This window comes from Pelodiscus sinensis, chromosome 18 (genome assembly GCF_052426305.1).
Source record: "Pelodiscus sinensis isolate ZL-2025 chromosome 18, ASM5242630v1, whole genome shotgun sequence".
Taxonomy (NCBI): domain Eukaryota; kingdom Metazoa; phylum Chordata; order Testudines; family Trionychidae; genus Pelodiscus; species Pelodiscus sinensis.
In genome coordinates this window covers 33,806,488-33,829,280 of record NC_143069.1, presented here as the reverse complement: position 1 = coordinate 33,829,280, position 22,793 = coordinate 33,806,488, and the positions used below count along the sequence as shown (strand labels likewise).

The 22,793-nt window shown below is 70.9% G+C and overlaps 2 protein-coding genes across 4 annotated transcripts; one reads left to right on the top strand and one right to left on the bottom strand.

Annotated features, from left to right (window-relative positions):
• Positions 1-1,282: 1,282 nt before the first annotated feature.
• On the bottom strand, positions 1,283-22,580 carry SYN1 (synapsin I). Of its 2 annotated transcripts, none has more exons than XM_075918581.2 (13): positions 21,269-22,580; positions 17,112-17,169; positions 16,870-16,961; positions 16,431-16,587; positions 16,128-16,217; positions 6,821-6,883; positions 6,224-6,366; positions 5,114-5,188; positions 4,717-4,819; positions 4,466-4,606; positions 4,087-4,150; positions 2,435-2,990; positions 1,283-1,890 (listed from the first exon to the last, which is right to left on the bottom strand). In XM_075918581.2, exons 1-13 carry the CDS (start codon positions 21,610-21,612, stop codon positions 1,761-1,763), a joined length of 2,016 nt encoding a protein of 671 aa, XP_075774696.2. In that variant the 5' UTR covers positions 21,613-22,580; the 3' UTR covers positions 1,283-1,760. The 2 variants fall into 2 exon arrangements, with proteins under 2 accessions (XP_075774696.2, XP_075774697.2); XM_075918582.2 differs by having other exon boundaries at positions 1,283-1,852; positions 21,269-22,578.
• TIMP1 (TIMP metallopeptidase inhibitor 1) lies at positions 5,159-15,615 on the top strand. Of its 2 annotated transcripts, none has more exons than XM_075918583.2 (6): positions 5,159-5,182; positions 12,360-12,507; positions 13,184-13,281; positions 13,779-13,896; positions 14,761-14,882; positions 15,121-15,615. In XM_075918583.2, exons 2-6 carry the CDS (start codon positions 12,381-12,383, stop codon positions 15,349-15,351), a joined length of 696 nt encoding a protein of 231 aa, XP_075774698.2. In that variant the 5' UTR covers positions 5,159-5,182; positions 12,360-12,380; the 3' UTR covers positions 15,352-15,615. The 2 variants fall into 2 exon arrangements, with proteins under 2 accessions (XP_075774698.2, XP_075774699.1); XM_075918584.2 differs by lacking the exon at positions 5,159-5,182 and adding an exon at positions 11,503-11,653.
• Positions 22,581-22,793: the final 213 nt, after the last annotated feature.

The window sequence follows — 22,793 nt, the reverse complement described above, 5'->3', positions numbered from 1 at the left end:
CCCTCCCCACCCCATCCCCTTCACAAGGGGGACTGAGGGGAGGGGGGCAGCGGCCCGGCGGGGGGCAGGAGGGCCCGATCCTGGGCTCCCTCCGGCACCCCCAGGGCCCGATTCGGGGCAGGGGTGGAAGCGCCAGGGCACGACACGGAAACGACACGCAAACATCACGCGCTGTGGGCGGGGACGTCACGACACTGCGCTGGGGGGTGCTCAAAAATAGAGGGGGGCAGGACTCTGAGCTGTGGAAGAGGCGGGTACAGGGGGGGCCGGGGCTGGGCCTTCGGCTCCTCGGGGGCCCAGCTCCTACCGGGGGCGAGCCATCGGGGTCCCCAAGGGCATGGAGGGGAGTCTCTGAGGTCTGCGGGAGTGGGGGGGACCTAGAGGCGGTGGGGCGGGTGTCTGGGGGGCTGGGGGGACCCAGGGCAGTACTGGGTGTCTAGATGCTGGCTGGGGGGGCTCTGGGGAGTTGGGGGGCCTGGGAGGGTCACTCAGCAAAGAGGGTGGCAAAGCTTGGGGACCTGGTGGAACTCAGCAGTGGGGGGACTCTGGGGGAGTTGGGGGGGCCCGGGGCAATGGGGGGGCTCTGGGGGAGTTGGGGAGCCCGGGGCAGCGGGGGGGCTCTGGGGGAGTGGGGGGGCCCGGGGCAGTGGGGGGGCTCTGGGGGAGTTGGGGGGGCCCGGGGCAGCGGGGGGCTCTGGAGGAGTTGGGGGGGCCCGGGGCAGTGGGGGGGCTCTGGGGGGACCTGGGGGAGTTGGGGAGACCCGGGGCAGCGGGGGGGGGGCTCTGAGGAGACCTGGGGGATTTGGGGGCCCGGGGCAACGGGCAGGTTCTGTGGGAGTTGGGGGGCTTGGGGCAACGGGGGGGGTTCTGAGGGGACCTGGGGGAGTTGGGGGGGCCCGGGGCAGCAGGGAGGCTCTGGGGGGTCCTGGGGGAGTTGGGGGGGCCCGGGGCAGCGGGGAGGCTCTGAGGGGACCTGGGGGAGTTGGGGGGGCCCGGGGCAGCAGGGGGGGCTCTGAGGGGACCTGGGGGAGTTGGGGAGACCCGGGGCAGCAGGGGGGGCTCTGAGGAGACCTGGGGGAGTTGGGGGGGCCCGGGGCAGCGGGGAGGCTCTATGGGGACCTGGGGGAGTTGGGGAGACCCGGGGCAGCAGGGGGGGCTCTGAGGAGACCTGGGGGAGTTGGGGAGACCCGGGGCAGCAGGGGGGGCTCTGAGGAGACCTGGGGGAGTTGGGGGGGCCCGGGGCAGCGGGGAGGCTCTGAGGAGACCTGGGGGAGTTGGGGCAGCAGGGGGGGCTCTGAGGAGACCTGGGGGAGTTGGGGAGACCCAGGGCAGCAGGGGGGGCTCTGAGGAGATGTGGGGGAGTTGGGGAGACCCGGGGCAGCAGGGGGGGCTCTGAGGAGACCTGGGGGAGTTGGGGAGACCCAGGGCAGCAGGGGGGGCTCTGAGGAGACGTGGGGGAGTTGGGGAGACCCGGGGCAGCAGGGGGGGCTCTGAGGAGACCTGGGGGAGTTGGGGAGACCCGGGGCAGCAGGGGGGGCTCTGAGGAGACCTGGGGGAGTTGGGGGGCCCCGGGGCAGCCGGGGGGCTCTGAGGAGACCTGGGGGAGTTGGGGAGACCCGGGGCAGCAGGGGGGGCTCTGAGGAGACCTGGGGGAGTTGGGGGGGCCCGGGGCAGCGGGGAGGCTCTGGGGGGCCCCGGGGCAGCGGGGGGCCGGTCACTCGGCGAAGAGGCTGGCGAAGCGCGGGGGCCGGGGGGGCCGGTCACTCGGCGAAGAGGCTGGCGAAGCTCTGGCGCAGCGAGCGGACGGACTCGGCCCGCGCCTCCTCCGGGCTAGCGCTGCCCCGCGCCGGCTCTGCAAGGGGGAAGGAGCTGGTCAGCGACTGGGATTTGCTGGGGGGGGGGGGGGGGGCAGTGGGGGGAGAGGAGGGGGGAGAGAAAGACACGATTAATCCAGGCCTGGCGCCGCAGCAGGGGGGTGACTGGGGGCCCCCAGGACAGAGGGAGACGAGCAGCAGGAGAATGGAGACACCCCTGCCTTTAGCCCCCCCACTGGTCCCCCCCCAGAACCCCCCAATCTAACCACTGCCCCCCAGGCCCCTCCAATCTAACCACTCCCCCCCAGGCCTCCCCATTCCAACCACTCCACCCCCCAGGCCTCCCCATTCTAACCACTCCCCCCCACTGCCTCCCATTCTAACCACTCCACCTCACTGCCCTCCCAGAGCGGGGAGAGAACCCAGCAGTCTAGGGTGCCAGCGGCTCCCCCCGCTCTAACCACTAGCCCCCCCTCCTGTCCCAGAGCCTGGAGAGAACCCAGGAGTCCAGGCTGTCAGCTCCCTCTGCTCTACCCACTAGCCCCCACTTCCCTTCCAGAGCCAAGAGGGAACCCAGGCGCCCTGGGGCCAGGTACGGGGGGGGCACGGGGGGGCCTTACTTCATCTGGGGCTGGGGCACCGGCAACTCCGGGCTGGGCTTCTGAGCCACTTGGGGTTTCCCGTGTGCGGTGGGGGGGCGGCTGCCCCCCTGGGCGCTGGGCCGTGGCTGCTGGGTGGTGGGGGGTGCTGGGCGAGGCTGGGGGGCCCCCCGCTGGCTGGGGGGTGCCCCCTGGCTGCTCTGCCGAGGCTGTGCTCGCTGCTGGGCCCCCGGGGGGCGCTGCTGGGGGGGCTGCTGAGGCTGGGGGGGAGTCCCCCCGGACTTCGCCTGCAGCTGGGGGGACTGGCTCCCTGCTCCAGGGCTGGGCCCCCGCTGGGGCTGGGGGGCAGGCGTCGGCCCCCCGCCAGGCTGCGGGGCTCGGGGGCCTTGTGGGAGGCCAGGGCCCGGCTGGCGCTGCTGGGGCGGGCCCATGGGGCGCTGCTGGGGGGCGGTGGGGCTGGGCAGGCGCTGCTGAGGCAGGGGGCCGCCCGGCTGGGGGGCCAGGCCCGAGAGCTGCTGCCCCTGGGGCGGGGGGCGCTGCTGAGCTGGGGGGCGCTGGGCCGGTGGCTGCGGTCCCCCTGCAAGAAAGAGAGAGACAATTAGTGGGGGGGCACCGTGCTGTGGGGGGCAGGGGGTTCAATGGGGGGGTGCTGTGAGGAGCAGGAGGGTCAGTGGGGGGGCGCCGTGCTGTGGGGGGCAGGGGGCTCGTTGGGGGGTGTGTGAGGAGCAGGAGGGTCAGTGGGGGGGCGCCGTGCTATGGGGGGGCAGGGGGCTCGATGGGGGGTGCTGTGAGGAGCAGGAGGGTCAGTGGGGGGGGCGCCGTGCTGTGGGGGGCAGGGGGCTCGTTGGGGGGTGTGTGAGGAGCAGGAGGGTCAGTGGGGGTGCCGTGCTGTGGGGGGCAGGGGGCTCGTTGGGGGGTGCTGTGAGGAGTGGCAGGGTCAGTGGGGGGTGCCGTGCTGTGGGGGCAGGGGGCTCGTTGGGGGGTGCTGTGAGGAGCGGCAGGGTCAGTGGGGGGGCGCCGTGCTGTGGGGGGCAGGGGGCTCGTTGGAGGGTGCTGTGAGGAGCGGGAGGGTCAGTGGGGGGGCGCCGTGCTGTGGGGGACAGGGGGCTCGTTGGGGGGTGCTGTGAGGAGCAGGAGGGTCAGTGGGGGGGCGCCGTGCTGTGGGGGGCAGGGGGCTCGTTGGAGGGTGCTGTGAGGAGCGGCAGGGTCAGTGGGTGGGTGCCGTGCTGTGGGGGGCAGGGGGCTCGTTGGGGGGTGCTGTGAGGAGTGGCAGGGTCAGTGGGGGGCGCCGTGCTGTGGGGGGCAGGGGGCTTGTTGGGGGGTGCTGGGAGGAGCAGGAGGGTCAATGGGGGGCACTGTGCTGTGGGGGGCAGGGGGCTCGTTGGGGGGTGCTGTGAGGAGCAGGAGGGTCAGTGGGGGGCGCCGTGCTGTGGGGGGCAGGGGGCTTGTTGGGGGGTGCTGTGAGGAGCAGGAGGGTCAATGGGGGCGCCGTGCTGTGGGGGGCAGGGGGCTTGTTGGGGGGTGCTGTGAGGAGCAGGAGGGTCAATGGGGGGGCGCCATGCTGTGGGGGACAGGGGGCTCGTTGGAGGGTGCTGTGAGGAGCAGGAGGGTCAGTGGGGGGGCGCCGTGGTGTGGGGGGCGGGCGGGGCCAGGGGCCGCTGTTTGCGACCCACCCTGCGGAGGGGGCCGTTGCTGCGCCGTGGGTCCTTGTCTCTGCCCAGCCGGGGTGCCCTGTGCCTGTAAGAGAAAAGGGGTGTCAGCTGGGGGGTGACGCAGGGAGGCGGCGACATGGGAACTGCCCAGGACGGAATCTTTGTAAGGCTTCGTAGGAATCCAGCCAGTGCCTCAGTTTCCCTTGGCTGTCTGGGTAGGGGGGCGGGGTCAGGGCAGGGCGCTTCTGGGGCTGGGGCTCCCACACTAGGGAGGGGGTAGGAGTTCGGGGCAGGGCGTACCTGGGCCGGGGCCCCCCGCACCGGGGAGGGGGTGGGGGCTCGGGGCGTACCTGGGCCGGGGCCCCCCGCACCGGGGAGGGGGTGGGGGTTCGGGGCGTACCTGGGCCGGGGCCCCCCGCACCGGGGAGGGGGTGGGGGTTCGGGGCAGGACCTGCGCCATGCGCCCCAGAACCAACTCCACGATCAGCTGCTTGTCCTCGTCTTGCTGGTCCCCAATGAGGGGCATGGAGGAGCCGACGACCTGGGGGGGGACCGGGGCATTAGCGGCGGGGGGAGGCGCCCAGGCACCCGGGGCTCGGCGGGGACCCAGGCGTCCGGGGGCCCCTCCCGGCCCAGCCCCCCGGCGCCCACCTCGATGATGTGGTCGTGCCCGTCCTTGCCGTGCAGGGCCTCCACGGCGCAGATATCCAGCCCCCCGAAAATCTCCGAGCAGGTGTCGACCCACAGCCGGTACCTGGGGGGGCAGGGGGTGAGAGACCCCCCCAAACTCTGGGAACCCCCCCATCACCCCTAGTCCCGCCCCCCCTCCTCACAGAGCCACTGTCCCCTCCTGCCCCCCAACCCCGCCCCCCCGGCTCTCCTCGTGGGACCCCCACGGAATCAACCAGACCCCTCCCCATCTCTATCTTTACCTAGCCCCGCCCCCAGCCCTGCCCCGCCCCCGCCCCCGCCAGCTACCTCTAGCCCCGCCCCAGGAAGCTCTGGCCCCGCCCCCTCTAGCCCCGCCCCGGGGGTCAGCACCCCTCACCTGTCGGACACCGCGATCTGCTCCAGCATGGCCGAGCCCGTGTTGGTTTTCCAGTTCCCCGACACCGAGGTCCTCCTAGGCCGAGACGGGGTGTTAGGGGGGCTGGTGTGGGGGGGGGGCTCTCCAAGGCCATCAGGGCGGGGCGCGGGGGGGCCTTGGGGGGATCGGCGGGGCGCGGGGGGTTGGGGGGATCGGCGGGGCGCGGGGGGTTGGGTGGGAGCTCTATCCCCAGGCACTCAGGGCTGGGGGCTGGGCAGGGGTATTCTCCCCAGAGGCAGTCAGGGCCAGGTGTGTGTGGGGGGGAGCTGTGGGGCAGAACAGGCAGTCAGGGCCGGCGGCGGAGTGGGGCCAGGCGCCATGGGGCAGGCTTGGGGCGCCGTGGGGCAGGGGGCTCGGCAGGAGCTCTATCCCCAGGCGACAGAGTGGGGCCCGGCACCGTGGGGCAGGCCTGGGCGCCATGGGGCAGGGGGCTCGGCAGGAGCTCTATCCCCAGGCGACAGAGTGGGGCCCGGCACCGTGGGGCAGGCCTGGGCGCCGTGGGGCGGGGGCTGGGCAGGAGCTCTATCCCCAGGCGACAGAGCGGGGCCTGGCGCCGTGGGGCAGGCCTGGGCGCCGTGGGGCGGGGGGCTGGGCAGGATCTCTATCCCCAGGCGACAGAGCGGGGCCTGGCGCCGTGGGGCAGGCCTGGGCGCCATGGGGCGGGGGGCTGGGCAGGAGCTCTATCCCCAGGCGACAGAGCGGGGCCTGGCGCCGTGGGGCAGGCCTGGGCGCCGTGGGGCGGGGGGCTGGGCAGGAGCTCTATCCCCAGGCGACAGAGCGGGGCCTGGCGCCGTGGGGCAGGCCTGGGCGCCATGGGGCGGGGGGCTGGGCAGGAGCTCTATCCCCAGGCGACAGAGCGGGGCCTGGCGCCGTGGGGCAGGCCTGGGCGCCGTGGGGCGGGGGCTGGGCAGGAGCTCTATCCCCAGGCGACAGAGTGGGGCCCGGCGCCGTGGGGCAGGCCTGGGCGCCATGGGGCGGGGGGCTGGGCAGGAGCTCTATCCCCAGGCGACAGAGCGGGGCCTGGCGCCGTGGGGCAGGCCTGGGCGCCGTGGGGCGGGGGCGCGCACTCACATGTAAGCCTTGTAGTTGGTGCCGATTTTCTGGACGCGCAGGTCGTACTTGGCGTCGATGAAGGGCTCGGCCGTGGCGTACGTCCGGGTCAGCGCCACCACGCTGGCGATGTCCTGGAAGTCGTACTGGTTCCCCACCTTCACCTGGGGCAGGACGGGCAGGGTCAGACCCAGGCATGCTGAGGCTGGCATCTCACCCCATGGGTCCAGCCAAGCGTAGGGGGCTGCGATTCAGCTCAGCCCTCAAAAAGCATCACACACACCCCAAAAATCTCTCCCCCACCCAGAGGAAGAGCTTCCTGTTTTGCTTCAAAGGGGAGGGACTTCCTCCTTTGCCAGCAGGCCACATACTTAGAAAACAAACCCCGCCCCTCCTGGGAAGGACTTCCTGTTTTGGCAGCTCAGACTGACCAATGGGAAGAGATGGGGACCCTCCTCCTCTTCCCTTCCCTGGACCATTCAGTGTTTCCCACGGTCCCTCCTGCTCCGATCTCCTCCTCCCCCTAGTCATTCAGCGGGCCAGTGCAGGGGTGGGCTTAGGGGTCCCGCAAGTGGGCGGAGCACAGGGAGGAGAGGGCAGAGTGGGCGGGGCTGTTACCTTGCCCATTCCCGAGTGGGCGTGGCCCATCTTCACCACCACCGGGTACTTGGGGGAGGTCAGCTGCAGGGAGAAAGAGACAGTCGGGGAGATGGGGGACTGGTGATGCCCCTCGCTCCTGACCCACAGCCCGGTGCCATCCTACCCCTGCCCCCCAACTCGGCCAGGCACCCTCCCTGCCCCCAGGCCTCTGTGTGAGGCCGGCCAGCCAGCTGTGGTTTCGGCTGCCCTCAGGCCAGGGTGTCTGTTTCTGATTCCAGCCTGGCTCCCTGCCCGTCTGCCGTGGCCTGGCACCACCCACTCCTTCCGGGAATGATGGGATATAAATGTAAATCCCCCACCCACCCCCGAGCCAGACACAGCCCGTCCCCGAGCCCCCCCCAGGTAAGACCCCCCCAGGTAAACCCCGCCCCCCATGCCCGTGTCAGCAGGCCGGCCGTACCTCTGCTCCAGTCCTGCCGTGCCCTGGCGACCCCTCTCAGCTGGGATGCCTCCCAGCCTCTCCCCCACCATAGCACTAACCACTAGGCTCCACTCCCCAGCGCAAACCCAGGCGTGCTGGCTCCCGGCCGCCTCTCTGCCGTGGGCCCCACTCCACGACCAGAGAGACGAGTTGCCTTTAGCTGGCATCCTACTCAGACATCACGGGGCCGGAGCCGCCAGGGGTCAAGAGACAGAAAAAATTTCTCACGAACTTCGGTAAATGTTTATGAAAGGAAATAGCATCAGGAGATGCGTCGGCGCTGGAGCCAGTTCTCTTCCCGCTTCTGAGTGCAGCCACCTCTGGGGTGGAGCCGCTGGGAAGAGCTGCGGATAACGTCATGGGTGGACGGCTCGCCTGGCGCGGAGATGCAGCTGGCTGTGGGGCAGAGCGGCTGGGAACCGCGGCGTATCCCGCCGTGTGGGAACGGCTCGCCCTGCGCGGAAGTGCGACCGCCTCTGGGGTGGGGGCGGCTGGGAACAGCTTGTGAGGGGTTGCGTTCGCTGTTTGCGGGTTGTGTTGCATGTGATTTCTCGCGGCTTCTGCATGTGCGTGTGCACGCCTCAGTTTCCCTGGGCACTGCACCGGCGCCCGGCTGGGGAGGGGCATTTTAGGTGTGACTCACTGAGAGGAGGTTGCCCCGGCTCAGCACAAACCCAGTGACCCAGGCCCTATCGTGACCTGAGCCTGGCATGGGGGCATGGCCAGGTGACCCCTTTTGGCCCGGAAGCTTGATACAGGGGGAAGTTGCTGGGTATGTGTCTCCCTGGTTTGGCGCAGGGCCCGGTGGCTCCCCGCCCCTCGGTGAGGCTGGTGGCAGCGGTGGGATGGATTGCGTCCCCATGGACGGAGCCTCCTGCAGTGAGTGCTTGGGCACAGTAGGAAGAGGCGGGGGCCCGGGGAAGTGCCAGGAGGCTGCCCCACAACTAGAAGGACCCAGCGCCGACGAGCTGGGATGGAGACTGCTCCTGCCAGACTGGGACATGGCGGGGTCCCAGCTGAGGCTCTGACCCTCCCCAGGCCCCGGGCTGAGTGAGCCTGCTCAGTTCAGTCCCAAAGCCGGGGGGGGGGGGCCGGTCTAGACCCATGGCCTGGCTTTGCCCCCGTCCTGGCGCTGATGGATGTGTGAGTGAGGCCGGTTGTGAAAGGAGCCAGCTGGGAGGGAATCCTGGGGGGGGAGGGGGGGACTGGCCCCACTTCCCCAAGTGCAGGGATGAGTCACCCCGCCCCGACACGCCTGTCTCACTTCCTGCCAGTGGTGTTGGGAAACCCAGACTTTCTCTGGAAATGTGACCCACACGTGCCTTTCTCCGCCCCACACAGCCCTTCCCGATCCCCTCCGCCTGCCCCTGAACCCATACGGCCCCCCTACACCCCAGCACGGTACCCCAGCTGCCCCCAAGCCCTTGCAGCCCCCGATGCCCCAGCAGGGCACCTCACCTGCCCCCAAACCCCAAACAGCCTCCCAGCAACCCAGCCTTCCCTCAGCCTCCCAGCCTGCCCCCAAACCCCATACAGCCTCCCGACACCCCAGCACCGCACCCTGTCTGCCCCAACCCCAAACAGCCCCCCAACAACCCAGCCTTCCCTCAGCCTCCCAGCCTGCCCCCAAACCCCATACAGCCTCCCGACACCCCAGCACCACACCCCACCTGCCCCCAAATCCCATACAGTCCCCTGACACCCCAGCATGGCACCTGCCTGTCCCCAGACTCTATACAGCCCCCCAACACCCCAGCCTTCTGCATCCCCCTAGCCTGCCCCCAAACCGTATATAGCCCCCCCAACAACCCAGTCTTCCCCAGCCTCCCAGCCTGCCCCCAAACCTCATACAGCCTCCCGACACCCCAGCACCGCACCCTGCCTGCCCCCAAACCCTCTACAGCCCCCCGACACCCCAGCATGGCACCCGCCTGCCCCAACCCCATACAGCCCCCTGACAACCCAGCACCGCACCCTGCCTGCCCCCGAGCCCCATACAGACCCCCAACAACCCAGCATGGCACCCACCTGTCCCCAGACCCTGTACAGCCCCCCGACACCCCAGCATGGCACCCCGCCTGCCCCGAAGTCCTATACAACCCCCCGACACCGCAGCCTGGCCCCAAACCCTATACAGCCCCTGCCTTCCCTGATCCCCCCAGCCTGCACCTGATCCCCCATGCACCCTACCCTCAACTTCCCCTCCAGCCAGCCCCCCCCCAGCCCCACATATGCCCTGTCCCCAGTTTTCACCTAGTCAGGCCCCTGACTTCCGCTTATCCTGTCCTGGAATCTCCCAGCCTGAGCCCCTGGGAGCACAACGCACAACCAGCCCCTGACGTCCACACAGCTCCTGCCCCACGCCCAGCCCCCTTGCTCTGACCACTAGACCCCCCAAGCCGGGGACAGAACCCAGGAATGCGGCCTCTCAGCCCCCCACTCTGAGCTCCCTGTGGTGGGGGAAGGTCACTGAGTCCCCAGGGTGAATCACCCCTTGGCTACGCAGCCCCGCCCCACAGCGCAGCCCCACTGACGCAGCTAGCACGAGCAGTGAGCTAAGCACCGGGGGCAGGGAGAGGGCAGCGGGGCCCAGCACGTTACCCTATGGGGGGGCTGAACACCCCTGTGGAACCGGGACCCCTGCTGGCCCGTGTCTGACCCCCCCAGCACCCCGTCCCCTGCTGAGCCCTGTCTGACCCCCCACCCCGTGGCACCGTGCCCCCTGCTGGCCCCTGTCTGACTCCCCCGGCACCCCGCCCCCTGCTGGGCCCTGTCTGACCCCCCCACCCTGTGGCACCGTGCCCCCTGCTGGCCCCTGTCTGACTCCCCCGGCACCGCGCCCCCTGCTGGGCCCTGTCTGACCCCCCACCCCCGGCACTGCGCCCCCCTGCTGGGCCCTGTCTGACCCCCCACCCCCGGCACTGCGCCACCTGCTGGGCCCTGTCTGACACCCCCCAGCACTGCGCCCCCTGCTGGGCCCTATCTGACTCCCCCGGTACCCCGCCCCCTGCTGAGCCCTGTCTGACCCCCCACCCCGTGGCACCGTGAACCCCTGCTGGCCCCTGTCTGACTCCCCCGGCACCGCGCCCCCTGCTGGGCCCTGTCTGACCCCCCACCCCCGGCACTGCGCCCCCTGCTGGGCCCTATCTGACTCCCCCGGTACCCCGCCCCCTGCTGAGCCCTGTCTGACCCCCCACCCCGTGGCACCGTGCCCCCTGCTGGGCCCCGTCTGACCTGCCCCCCCCTCCTGCCGGCACTGCGCCCCCTGCTGGGCCCCGTCTGACCTCCTCCTCCCCCCCTCTGGCACTGCGCCCCCTGCTGGCCCCTGTCTGACACCCCCCCCGCACTGCGCCCCCTGCTGGCCCCTGTCTGACACCCCCCCAACACTGCGCCCCCTGCTGGACCCTGTCTGACACCCCCCCCAACACTGCGTCCCCTGCTGGGCCCTGTCTGCCCCCCCCCCCCGGCACTGCGCCCCCTGCTGGCCCCTGTCTGACACCCCCCCCAACACTGCGCCCCTGCTGGGCCCTGTCTGCCCCCCCCACCCCGGCACTGCGCCCCCTGCTGGGCCCTGTCTGCCCCCCCCCCCCCCCCGCGGCACTGCGCCCCCTGCTGGGCCCTGTCTGATCCCCACTCCCGCGGTACTGCGCCCCCTACTGGCCCCTGTCTGACACCCCCCCCAACACTGCGCCCCCTGCTGGGCCCTGTCTGCCCCCCCCCCCCGGCACTGCGCCCCCTGCTGGGCCCTGTCTGATCCCCCCCGCAGTACTGCGCCCCCTGCTGACCCCTGTCTGACCTCCTCCCCCCCGGCACTGCGCCCCCTGCTGGCCCCTATCTGACCCCCCCTCCCCCGGCACTGCGCCCCCTGCTGGCCCCTGTCTGACCCCCCTCTCCCCCGGCACTGCGCCCCCTGCTGGGCCCTGTCTGCCCCCCCCCAGCACTGCGCCCCCTGCTGGCCCCTGTCTGATCCCCCAAGCCCACTGCCCACCCCGTACAGCCCAGCGCCCCCTGTCTGCCCCCCAAACCGCCGGGCGGCCCCTGCAGCTCTGGCCCCTTCCCCTGCAGCCCGGTTCTTGCTCGCCCCCCAGATTCCCACCCTGCCGCCCCCCGCTACCGAGAACCCGCCGCGGATGCTGACTCATCACAGCCCCCCATGGGGTGTCCTGGGGGGAGCTGAGGCCCTGCCCCCCTCCCTGCCCCGCACTGAGCCAGGGACGTCAGAGACACTCCCCCCTGACATCACCCTCCCCCCGCCCCGCGCGGCGGCAGGAAAGGGGGGGCGGCGGGCCGCGGGGTTATATAGCGCAGCCCGCGGGCTCAGCCAGGCAGCGCCGACCCGACACCCCCAGCCAGCCTGCCCCACGGCCCAGGTAGGAGCGGGGCCCCCGCCCTCCGCTACCCCCGGGATGGGCCGCCCGCCCCCTCCCCCGCTCTCCGGTACCCCCGGGATGGGCCGCCCGCCCCCTCCCCCGCTCTCCGGTACCCCCGGGATGGGCCGCCCGCCCCCTCCCCCGCCCTCCACTACCCCCGTGGTACCCCCCGGAACTCCGGGGCACCCCTCAGCCTTCCCTGCCCTCTGTTAGCCCCCCACCGGGGTACCCCGCCCGCCCCGGCCCTGGGCTACACCCCTCCGGCCCTCCCCCACCGGGGTACCCCGCCCGCCCCGGCCCTGGGCTACACCCCTCCGGCCCTCCCCCACCGGGGTACCCCGCCCGCCCCGGCCCTGGGCTACACCCCCCCAGGCCCTCCCCCCCCGGGACACCCCACCCGCCATGGCCCTGGGCTACACCCCTCCGGCCCTCCCCCCCCGGGGTATCCCGCCCGGCCCGGACTTACTGCTGGTTTCCCCCCCCCCCCCCCCCCATTTCTAACTTCTGACAGAGAAACCCGCAGCCCTGCCGGTGCCCTTCACTTCCCCCCCCCCCCGCCCCGTCTGGAGGCCCAGGCTGGGCCAAAGCGGAATCTGCTGGCAGGGGCCGGGGTGCAGTAGGGGAGCCCCCCGCTGGGAGGGGCCCGGCTGGGTGATGGGGGGGGTCTCCATCTCTCCTGGGTCTAACCAGCCCCATCTCCCCCCAGATTCCTCCATCCAGCCGCACCATGAGCCCTGTGGCCTCCAACCGGCTGCTGGCCGGCGCCATCCTCGTCCTGGCGCTGGCGGACCCCACGGCCGCCTGCAGCTGCGCCCCCGAGCACCCCCAGACGGCGTTCTGCCAGGCCGACGTGGGTGAGTCGCCCCCGCCCCCTCCGAGCCCCCCACCCTGCCCCCCAGCACCCCCAGACGGCGTTCTGCCAGGCCGACGTAGGTGAGTCGCCCCCGCCCCCTCCGAGCCCCCCACCCTGCCCCCCAGCACCCCCAGACGGCGTTCTGCCAGGCCGACGTAGGTGAGTCGCCCCCGCCCCCTCCGAGCCCCCCACCCTGCCCCCCAGCACCCCCAGACGGCGTTCTGCCAGGCCGACGTAGGTGAGTCGCCCCCGCCCCCTCTGAGCCCCCCACCCTGCCCCCCAGCACCCCCAGACGGCGTTCTGCCAGGCCAACGTAGGTGAGTCGCCCCCGATCCCCAAATGCCCCTCCCCCAGTACAGTTTCCCCTCCTTAAAATTTTTGTAGCTCCCCCAAACATCTGCCAGACACTCTTGTTCCTCCCCCAGAGCTGGAAGCCCCACCCGCAGTGGGGCCCCGGGCCAAGCAGGGCGCGCTCCCCCCGCCCTGCGCCCCTGTGGCTGGAGAGGCCTAGAGGTAATTCTGGGGGTGAGGATCCTCCACCCTCCAAGGCAGAGACCCCAAGAGTCCAGGAGGGGGCCCCCCACGCCGCAGCCAGTGGCAGGCCAGAATCTGGTGGGTCTCGATCCTGTGGGTTGGGGGACTGGGGGTGTCCTGACCCCCTTCTCTGTGCCGTGCAGTGGTTCGGGCCCGGTTTGTGAGGGCCACGCCGCAGAGCCACAACGGCAGCAGCGAGACGTCGGTGCCGTGGGTCCGCTACGAGATCAAACCCTCCAAGGTAGGTGCCCCCACCTCTCCACCCCCAGAGATCCCCCCTCCGCACCCCATGGCGCCCTCTGCTGGGAGAGCCTGGGGTGGAGCAGCTAGGCGCTCCCCCTGTAGCCCACCTGCCTCAGCCCCACAGCGCCCCCTGCTGCTCCGGCTGAGATAGGCAGGCGCTCCCCCCAGCCAGCCAGCTCCCTTCCCTGCTCCCCACAGCGCCCCCTGCTGGGCCAGGCCAGGCTGGGGTAGGCAGGAGCTCCACCCCACACACATACAGCCAGCCTCTACCCCCCCCCTCCGGCGCCCCCTGCTGGGCCAGGCCAGGCCCCCCCAGCCAGCCCCCCCCGGCACCCCCTGCTGGGCCAGGCAGGAGCTCCCCCCACACACACAGCCAGCCCCCACCCCCCGGCGCCCCCTGCTGGGCCAGGCCAGGCTGGGGTAGGCAGGCGCTCCCCCATGCCAGCCCCCACCCCTCCGGCACCCCCTGCTGCTCTGACACATGTCCCCCCACAGACCTACAAGGGAGTTCAGTCCGTGGGGGACGTGCGGTTCCTGTACACCCCGGCCCTGGAGAGCGTCTGTGGATACCTGCACCTGGCCCCCCTGAAGGAGGAGGAGTACCTCATCATGGGTAAGGCATCGCCAGCCCCGGCCTGGATACCCCAATACCCCCAGGCCCCTCGACCCCCAGGCCACCAAGTTTCAGTCCCCCTCTGCTAGTCTATGGGGCCTAGAGGGCACTGAGGGGCCTGCAGTCACTATGGGGCCTTGGGAGGGCTGGGGGTCATTATGGGGCTTTGGGGACACTGGGGGTTGCTATTTGGTACTCGGGGTCGCTTTGGGGGGGCTGGAGGTTGCTATGAGGTTTGGGGACACGGGGTCGCTATGGGGTGCTGGGGGTTACTATGTGGCTTTGGAGGGCTGGGGGTCGCTATGGGGCTTTGGGGACACTGGGAGTTGCTATGGGGATTCGGGGCACTGGGGGTCACTATGGGGCCTTGGGAGGGCTGGAAGTTGCTATATGGTGCTGGGGGTCGCTAAGGGGGTTTGGGGGCACTGGGGGCCACTATGGAGTTTAGGGGGGCTAGGGGCTATGGAGATTTGAGGGGCTGGAGGGTCACTATGGTGCTGTGGGGTCATTATGGGGTTTTGGGGGGCTGGGGGCTATGGGTATTTGGGGGCTGGGAATTGCTATGGGGCTTTGGGAGACCGTGGGATATTGGGAAGCTGGGGGATCACTATGGGGGGCTGGGGGTCACTATGGGGCTTTGGGGAGGCTATGGGGTTTTGGGGGTCTGGGGGTCGCTTTGGAGGGTTGGGGGTCATTATGGGGCTTTGGGGACCTAGCAGTCGTTTTGGGGGGCTGGGGGGGTTGCTATGGGGCTTTGGGGGACACTGGGGCTTTGGGGGACACTGGGGGTTGCTATGGGGCTTTGGGGGGCTGGAGGTCACTATGGACCACTGTACCAGCCCCTCCCTCTGTCTTTCCCCCCAGCCAAGTGGCAGGACCAGCGCCTGATGATCTCCACCTGCTCCTTCGTGCGCCCTTGGGCCCGCGTCTCCCCCAGCCAGCGCCGCGGGATCAGCCAGGCCTACGCGGGGGGCTGCGCCTGCGAAGTGAGTCCTGGGGTGTGGGAGCAGGGAGATGAGGGGAGGGGGGCAGATGTGGGGACTTGGGAGGTGGGGTCTATGAGGGCGGGATCTACGAGGGGTGGGCGTGGCTCCCTCCAGCCCCGCCCCTGTTTCCCAATGCGGTGGGCTGGGGCGAAGGGAGGGGGCATTCGGGGGTGGGGCCTGAGGGGTGGGTGGAGCCTGTGGGTGGGCGTGGCCGCCTCTAACCCAGCTCTCTGCCCAGGTGGTGCCCTGTAACTCCCTGCCCTGTGCGGTGTCGGGCGATGCCCAGTGCCTCTGGACCGACGGACTGCTGGACCGGAGCTGGCAGGGGCCCCAGGCCAAGCGCCTGGCCTGTCTGCCTCGCCCCAGCCAGGGGGCGCCCCCCAGCGCCGACCCCTTCTGCACCTGGGAGACCCTCAAGGGCAGCCAGGCCGAGTCGCTGCTCAAGGTGGCCCGGAGCCGGGCGCAGTGACCCCCCAACACGCCGGACCCCCGGACTGTGACCCCCCAAGCGCTCCCGACCCCCAGCCTGAGCTGCTAGGCGCCGACCTCCCCCCGGAATGGGGGGTGTGAGCCCCTCCGAGACAGGAGTGGGGAGGCCTTCCCCGAGAGCGACGTACTGGAAAGGGGAGGCAAAAGGGGGGGTCACCCCTCCCCCGACTCTCCCCAATCTTTGAGGGCTCTGACTTGTGTTGTTTTGCTGAGTTTGATTCTTAAATACAGAAAATTCCTGAGACGCAGATTTGCACCATTGTCTGATGGGGGGGGCAGGGGCTGGGAACCGGGGGGGCCAGGGCTGGGGGGGGAGGGGCGCAGACATACCAGCCCCTTGCATTGAGATCTACCACAGCTTCTCCTGGCACAGCTGGGGAGCCCAGGCACCGCCCTATGCCCTGGTCCCCAGCCGCCCACCTGCACCCCGATCCCTGGCGGTCCCATCGCCCCCAATCCTGAGCGCTCACATTACATGCCCCATAAGCCGTGGGGCTCAGGGAGCCCGGGGGGGGCCAGGCCAGACCCAGCCTCATCTTTTCCCCCCTTGGTTGCCCCCAGACTGCAGCCAGTGGACTCCCCCTTGCAAGTAAGGGGTCATGGCCCCATGGCCCAGAGCAGCCTCGGAGGGGGGGACTCCTGAGCCCTGGGCACCTGCCCTATGCCCAACCCCTCCCCCCCAGCTCTGCCCAAGCCCTGCCAGTCAGCCCCCTGCACCCCCCCAGCCCCCCATGCGGAGCCCAGCACCCCACTCACCATCTCCCGGTGGTTGGGGTAGAAGGTTTGTTCGATGAGCGGGAATTCCTCTGCGCCCAACTTCCGGCGCAGCCGCACCAACTGCGCAAACTGGGGGTGGGGGGGGAACATGTGAGGGGGCGCAGAACCCTGCCCCCCACCCCCCAGCTTCATTCCAGCCTCCCTGCCCCACATCAGCCCCACAGCCCCCCCCATTGCAACCCACTGGCTCCCCCATTCCCCACAGCTGCCTGCTGACCCCCCTTGTCCCCTGATTACCCCACAGCTACCCACCGCCCCCCCTCGCCCCCCGCGGGCGCTCACCACCCAGGGCTTGTCGCAGAAGTTGTAGATGGAGTGCAGGGAGTTGAGGCTCGGCACGCCGGCGTACTGCAGCCCGATCACCAGCCCCCGGTGGTCCCCCCCCGGAGCCGTGCTGTTGGCGTGCTGCCGCACCAGCACGAAGTCGGGGTGCACCGTCCTGGGGAGTGGGGCAGGGGTTAGACACAAGGCCTGGCCCCCCCACAGGGCCACCTGCACCCCACTCACCCCCCCCACCCTCTTGCCCCCCAGGGAAGAGCCCTGCCCCCTCCATTCCCCCTGGAAACATCCCCCCTCTCCCATGCACCGGACTAGCTGGGGGAACGCAGGGCAAAGGATCTGGGGGGCCCCCAGCCATCCCCCTCCCTGCTTGGCCAGGGCACACCCCGTGGCTCCAGGCTGGCCAGCCCCCATTTCCTGCTGCCCCGGCCTGCCCCCTTACCTCACCATCTTGACCCCATTCCGCAGCACCTCCAAATCCACCGAGAAGGCCCCGTTGGCCTGGGCCACCATGTTCAGCTCCGAGAACTCGGCCTGCGGGGGACGGGACAGGAGTCACCCCATGGAGGTGATGGAGCCCCCCCCCTTCTCCCCCCGACACCTCACTGACTCCCCCAGCACTGCCCCGCACCAGCCCCCTGGCCCCCCAAAATGCCCCCCCAATCCCATGAGGCCCAGACCCACCTGTTCTACCCGCACCTCAACGTCACCATGAATCTTCTTGCCCTTGAATAATTTAGCCCTGGAAGAGAGAGATGGGGGGTGCGGTGGGTGTTAGCAGGCCTGCCCGTGCCTCAGTTTCCCCACACCAGTGTCAGGGGAGCAGCCTAAGGGCAGGAGACACATGGCGGCCGATTTGGGGGGCCTGGCCAGCCCCCTCTTGCCCTGGGGGTCCCCTGAGTGCTGGAAACCTAGACGAGGCACTGGGGGACCTGACACTGACCCATGGCCCCCGCAGGCCTGGGGCAGAGCCGGGGGGCTCCAAGGAGCAGTGCCTGAGCTGGGGTGTTGCGCCTGGCCTGGGGGTCCAGGCCTGATGAAGAGACGGGACCCACAGAGCAGACCCGTCCCCTGCCGCAGCGTGTCCCCCTCTGAATCCCAGCCCAGGGCCCCCTGCCCAGCCCCCACCCTGCTCCCCACAGCCCAGCGCCCCCTGAGCAGCCCCGCGCCCCCTGCCCAGCCCCCACCCTGCTCCCCACAGCCCAGCACGCCCTGCCCAGCCCTCACCCTGCTCCCCACAGCCCGGCACCCCCTGCCCAGCCCCCACCCTGCTCCCCACAGCCCGGCACCCCCTGCCCAGCCCCCACCCTGCTCCCCACAGCCCAGTGCCCCCTGCCCAGCCCCCACCCTGCTCCCCACAGCCCAGCACGCCCTGCCCAGCCCTCACCCTGCTCCCCACAGCCCGGCACCCCCTGCCCAGCCCTCACCCTGCTCCCCACAGCCCGGCGCACCCTGCCCAGCCCCCATCCTGCTCCCCACAGCCCGGCGCCCCCTGCCCAGCCCCCACCCTGCTCCCCACAGCCCGGCGCCCCCTGCCCAGTCCCCATCCTGCTCCCCACAGCCCAGCGCCCCCTGCCCAGCCCCCACGCTGCTCCCCACAGCCCGGCGCCCCCTGCCCAGCCCCCACCCTGCTCCCCACAGCCCGGCGCCCCCTGCCCAGCCCCCATCCTGCTCCCCACAGCCCAGCGCCCCCTGCCCAGCCCTCACCCTGCTCCCCACAGCCCGGCGCCCCCTGCCCAGCCCTCACCCTGCTCCCCACAGCCCAGCACCCCCTGCCCAGCCCCCACCCTGCTCCCCACAGCCCGGTGCCCCCTGCCCAGCCCCCATCCTGCTCCCCACAGCCCGGCGCCCCCTTCCCAGCCCCCACCCTGCTCCCCACAGCCCGGCGCCCCCTGCCCAGCCCCCATCCTGCTCCCCACAGCCCAGCGCCCCCTGCCCAGCCCCACGCTGCTCTCCACAGCCCAGAGCCCCCTGCCCAGCCCCTACCCTGCTCCCCACAGCCCAGCCCCCACCCTGCTCCCCACAGCCCCCTGCCCAGCCCCACACTGCTCCCCACAGCCCAGAGCCCCCTGCCCAGCCCCTACCCTGCTCCCCACAGCCCAGCCCCCACCCTGCTCCCCACAGCCCCCTGCCCAGCCCCCACCCTGCTCCCCACAGCCCAGCGCCCCCTGCCCAGCCCCCATCCTGCTCCCCACAGCCCAGCGCCCCCTGCCCAGCCCCCACCCTGCTCCCCACAGCCCAGAGCCCCCTGTCCAGCCCCCACCCTGCTCCCCACAGCCCGGCGCCCCCTGCCCAGCCCCCACCCTGCTCCCCACAGCCCAGAGCCCCCTGCCCAGCCCCCACCCTGCTCCCCACAGCCCGGCGCCCCCTGCCCAGCCCCCATCCTGCTCCCCACAGCCCGGCGCCCCCTGCCCAGCCCCCACCCTGCTCCCCACAGCCCGGCGCCCCCTGCCCAGCCCCCATCCTGCTCCCCACAGCCCAGCGCCCCCTGCCCAGCCCCACGCTGCTCCCCACAGCCCAGAGCCCCCTGCCCAGCCCCTACCCTGCTCCCCACAGCCCAGCCCCCACCCTGCTCCCCACAGCCCCCTGCCCAGCCCCCACCCTGCTCCCCACAGCCCAGCGCCCCCTGCCCAGCCCCCATCCTGCTCCCCACAGCCCAGCGCCCCCTGCCCAGCCCCCACCCTGCTCCCCACAGCCCAGAGCCCCCTGCCCAGCCCCCACCCTGCTCCCCACAGCCCAGAGCCCCCTGCCCAGCCCCCATCCTGCTCCCCACAGCCCAGAGCCCCCTGCCCAGCCCCCACGCTGCTCCCCACAGCCCAGGGCCCCCTGCCCAGCCCCCACGCTGCTCCCCACAGCCCAGCACCCATCCTGCTCCCCACAGCCCGGTGCCCTCTTCCCATCCCCCACCCTGTTCCCCTAGTGGGGGGGGGGGTGCAGAGTCCAAAGGGAGTGGTGGGGGCGGCAGGAAGGGGGGGGGGGAATTCCCTGTAGTTAGAGACAGAAAAGCTGAGCGCTCAGTGCCAGTGTCTCCATTTCAGCTCGGCCCTGAGTCAGCACCAGCCACTTGGCTCACGGCAGAGCCGGGCCCAGCGCCACGAGCCGCACAACACAGAGCCCCGAGAACCCAGGCGCCCTGGCCCCCAGCCCCCTGCTCTGACCACTAGCCCCCACTCCCCTCCCTGGGCCCAGGAGAGAACCCAGGCGCCCTGGCCCCCTGCCCCCTGCTCTGACCACTAGTCCCCACTCCCCTCCCTGGGCCCAGGAGAGAACCCAGGCGCCCTGGCCCCCTGCCCCCTGCTCTGACCACTAGTCCCCACTCCCCTCCCTGGGCCCAGGAGAGAACCCAGGCGCCCTGGCCCCCAGCCGCCCCTGCTCTGACCACTAGTCCCCACTCCCCTCCCTGGGCCCAGGAGAGAACCCAGGCGCCCTGGCCCCCAGCCCCCGGCTCTGACCACTAGCCCCCACTCCCCTCCCTGGGCCCAGGAGAGAACCCAGGCGCCCTGGCCCCCTGCCCCCTGCTCTGACCACTAGTCCCCACTCCCCTCCCTGGGCCCAGGAGAGAACCCAGGCGCCCTGGCCCCCAGCCGCCCCCTGCTCTGACCACTAGCCCCCTCTGCCCTCCCTGGGACCGGGAGAGAACCCAGCCCCCTGCACCCCCACACACAACCACTAGACCCAAGTGCCCTTGCAGAGTCGGGAAGGGGACCCAGGAGTCCTGACCCCCTGCCTACTGAAGGGGGGGAGCAACTGGGGGGTCAGTGCCCCTCCCTGCACCAGAGGTCCCTGGCTGGGCAGGTTACCCTGCTTTAATTCCTTCCAGCCCAGCCCCGAAGGCCAGTTAGGGTGGGCACATCCCATGACCCCCCCGTCCCGCCCCACTTCCCAACAGGCCAGGGGGAGCCACCCTTGGGTGGTCACCCCCAGACACAGCCTCACCCCCAATATCCCTGCCCCCCAAACCTCCCCAAACTCACTGAGAAGTGGGCATAGATGTATGGGGCAGCAGGGAGGGGGAGGGACAGGGCAATGGGGCAGTGGGGGAGGGGAGGGACAGGGGGATGGGGCAGCGGGGGAGGGGAGTGATGGGGGAATGGGGCAGCGGGGGAGGGGAGGTTTGGGGCAATGGGGCAGGAGAGAGGTTATGGGGGAGGGGGTGCCTGCGGCGTTGGCAGCAGTGACTAAGCAGAGGGATGGTCACCGGGAGATTTGGGGTGCCGGCTGAGCAGAAGGATGCAGGCTGGGGGAGGGGTATAGACAGACGGATGGACAGGAACATGGGGGGACTGCTGCTGGATGGGGGATGGGCTGAGGGGACAGGAGGGGGAAAGGTATGGGACAGATGGACAGACAGACAGGCGAGGTGGACAGATGGATGGATGGATGGATGGATGGATGGGCAGTTGGCTAAAAGGATGGAGAGATGGTTGGCTGGATGGACCAATGGATGGACAGGTGGCTGGATAAACAGACCGGTGGATGGATGGACAGATGAATGGATGGACAGATGGCCGGATGCGTGGACGGATGAACTGATGGCTGGCCAGATGGATGGATGGATGGACACGTGGATGGATGAACTGATGGATGGCTGGCCGGATGGATGGCTGGCCGGATGGATGGATGGATGGATGGCCGGACGCGTGGACGGATGAACTGATGGCTGGCTGGCTGGCTGGCTGGCCGGATGGATGGATGGATGGCCAGACGCGTGGATGGATGGCTGGCTGGCCGGATGGATGGCTGGCCGGACGCGTGGACGGATGAACTGCTGGCTGGCTGGACAGGCAGGCGGACACGGGGATGGACAGCTGTTTGCCCCCAGCCCTTCCCCAGCTGCTCACCAGTCGGTGCCTGGCTCATCGATGACCAGGAGTGTCCGGCTGCGCCCGGCGCCCCCCGCGCCGCTGCCCACCACCTGCTCGCTGAAGGTGGCCGCAGCGGCCGCCGTCGTCTGCTTCACGGCGTTGGAGAGGGACGAGAAGAACCCGCCGCCCCCAGTGCCGGCCCCGGGGCTGGGGGCAGCCGCGGGGCGCTCGGCCGGGGAGACGCTGCCCGGGGAGGGGGCCGGCGAGGGGGCGCCGGGGGGCGGTGGCGGGGGCTGAGGCCGCTGCAGATCCGTCATGTAGCCGTTGGGCAGGTTGGCCATGAAGTTACTGTCCGAGAGGCGTCGCCGCAGGTAATTCATCCTGGGGCCGCTGCAGGGGGCTGTGCCTATAGCAGTCCTATAGGGCCGGGGCGGGCTGCTCCCTCCAGGGCAAGCGAGGGCTCTGCCAGTAGGGAAGGGGTCTGCGCGCTCTCCAGACTGGGGCTCCCCTATGGGCTGTTGCTATAGGGGAAGGGCTGTCCTGAAGGGCATTCGCTCACTTTCTCTATGAGGAGCCTTTTCTATAGGCGCCAGCTGTCTACAGGGACATCTCTTAGGAGGAGCCTCTTCTGTGGGTGAAGGTCTTTCCGGACGGGAGAATTTACTCTATAGGGGCCTTCTGTAGGGTCTCTTGCTCTCGGGCAGGGGTGTTTGGGGGGCTCTCCCTGGGGAAAGGGGTGTCTATAGAAGGGATGTCTACAGAGGAACGGGGGTCTGTAGAGGAAGGGTGTGTATAGGGGCTCTCTGGAGGTGAAGGGGTGCCAATAGGGGAGGGAAGGGGCTATAGGGCCTGGGTGCCTATAGGGGAAGGAGGGGGTTCTATGGGGAAGGGGGTCTATAAGGGAGGGGGCTATTGGGGGTGTCTGGCTCCCCCAGCCTGCACCCTTCTCTAGGGGCTTCCTGGCTCCCTATAGGGGATCTATGGGGCCCGCACCTCGGGCTCTCTGAGGCAGACCCGGCGGCTCCCGAGTCCCGGAGTCATATGAGCGCAGCAGCAGCTGGACCAGCCCAGATACCCGGACACCTCCCCACACGTCTCCGGGAATTGGGCTCGCCCGGCCCCTCCTTCCCCCCCTCCCGCCGCGATGGTTGGTCCCAGTCCCTTTGCCGAGCGCTGCGTGGATCGCACCATCTACGGGTGGCGGGGGAGGAGGGGAGAAAGGAAGGAGGTGGTGACGTGCTCCACTCCCCCCTCTGCGGCGCATGGTGGTGCGGTCCGGTGCCAAGCCGGGAGGGGAGGGGGAATGCGGGGAGGAGCTGTCCGCGGTGCTGGGCGGAGGTGGGGAGGGGGAAGGGAGGGAGTAGGTGGGTAGGTGGGGAGAGGGAGGGGGTAGGTGGGGAGGGGGAAGGGAGGGGGGGTAGGTGGGCAGGTGGGGAGAGGGAGGGGGTAGGTGGGGAGGGGGAAGGGAGGGGGCAGGTGGGCAGGTGGGGAGAGGGAGGGGGTAGGTGGGCAGGTGGGGAGAGGGGGGTAGGTGGGGAGGGGGAAGGGAGGGGGTAGGTGC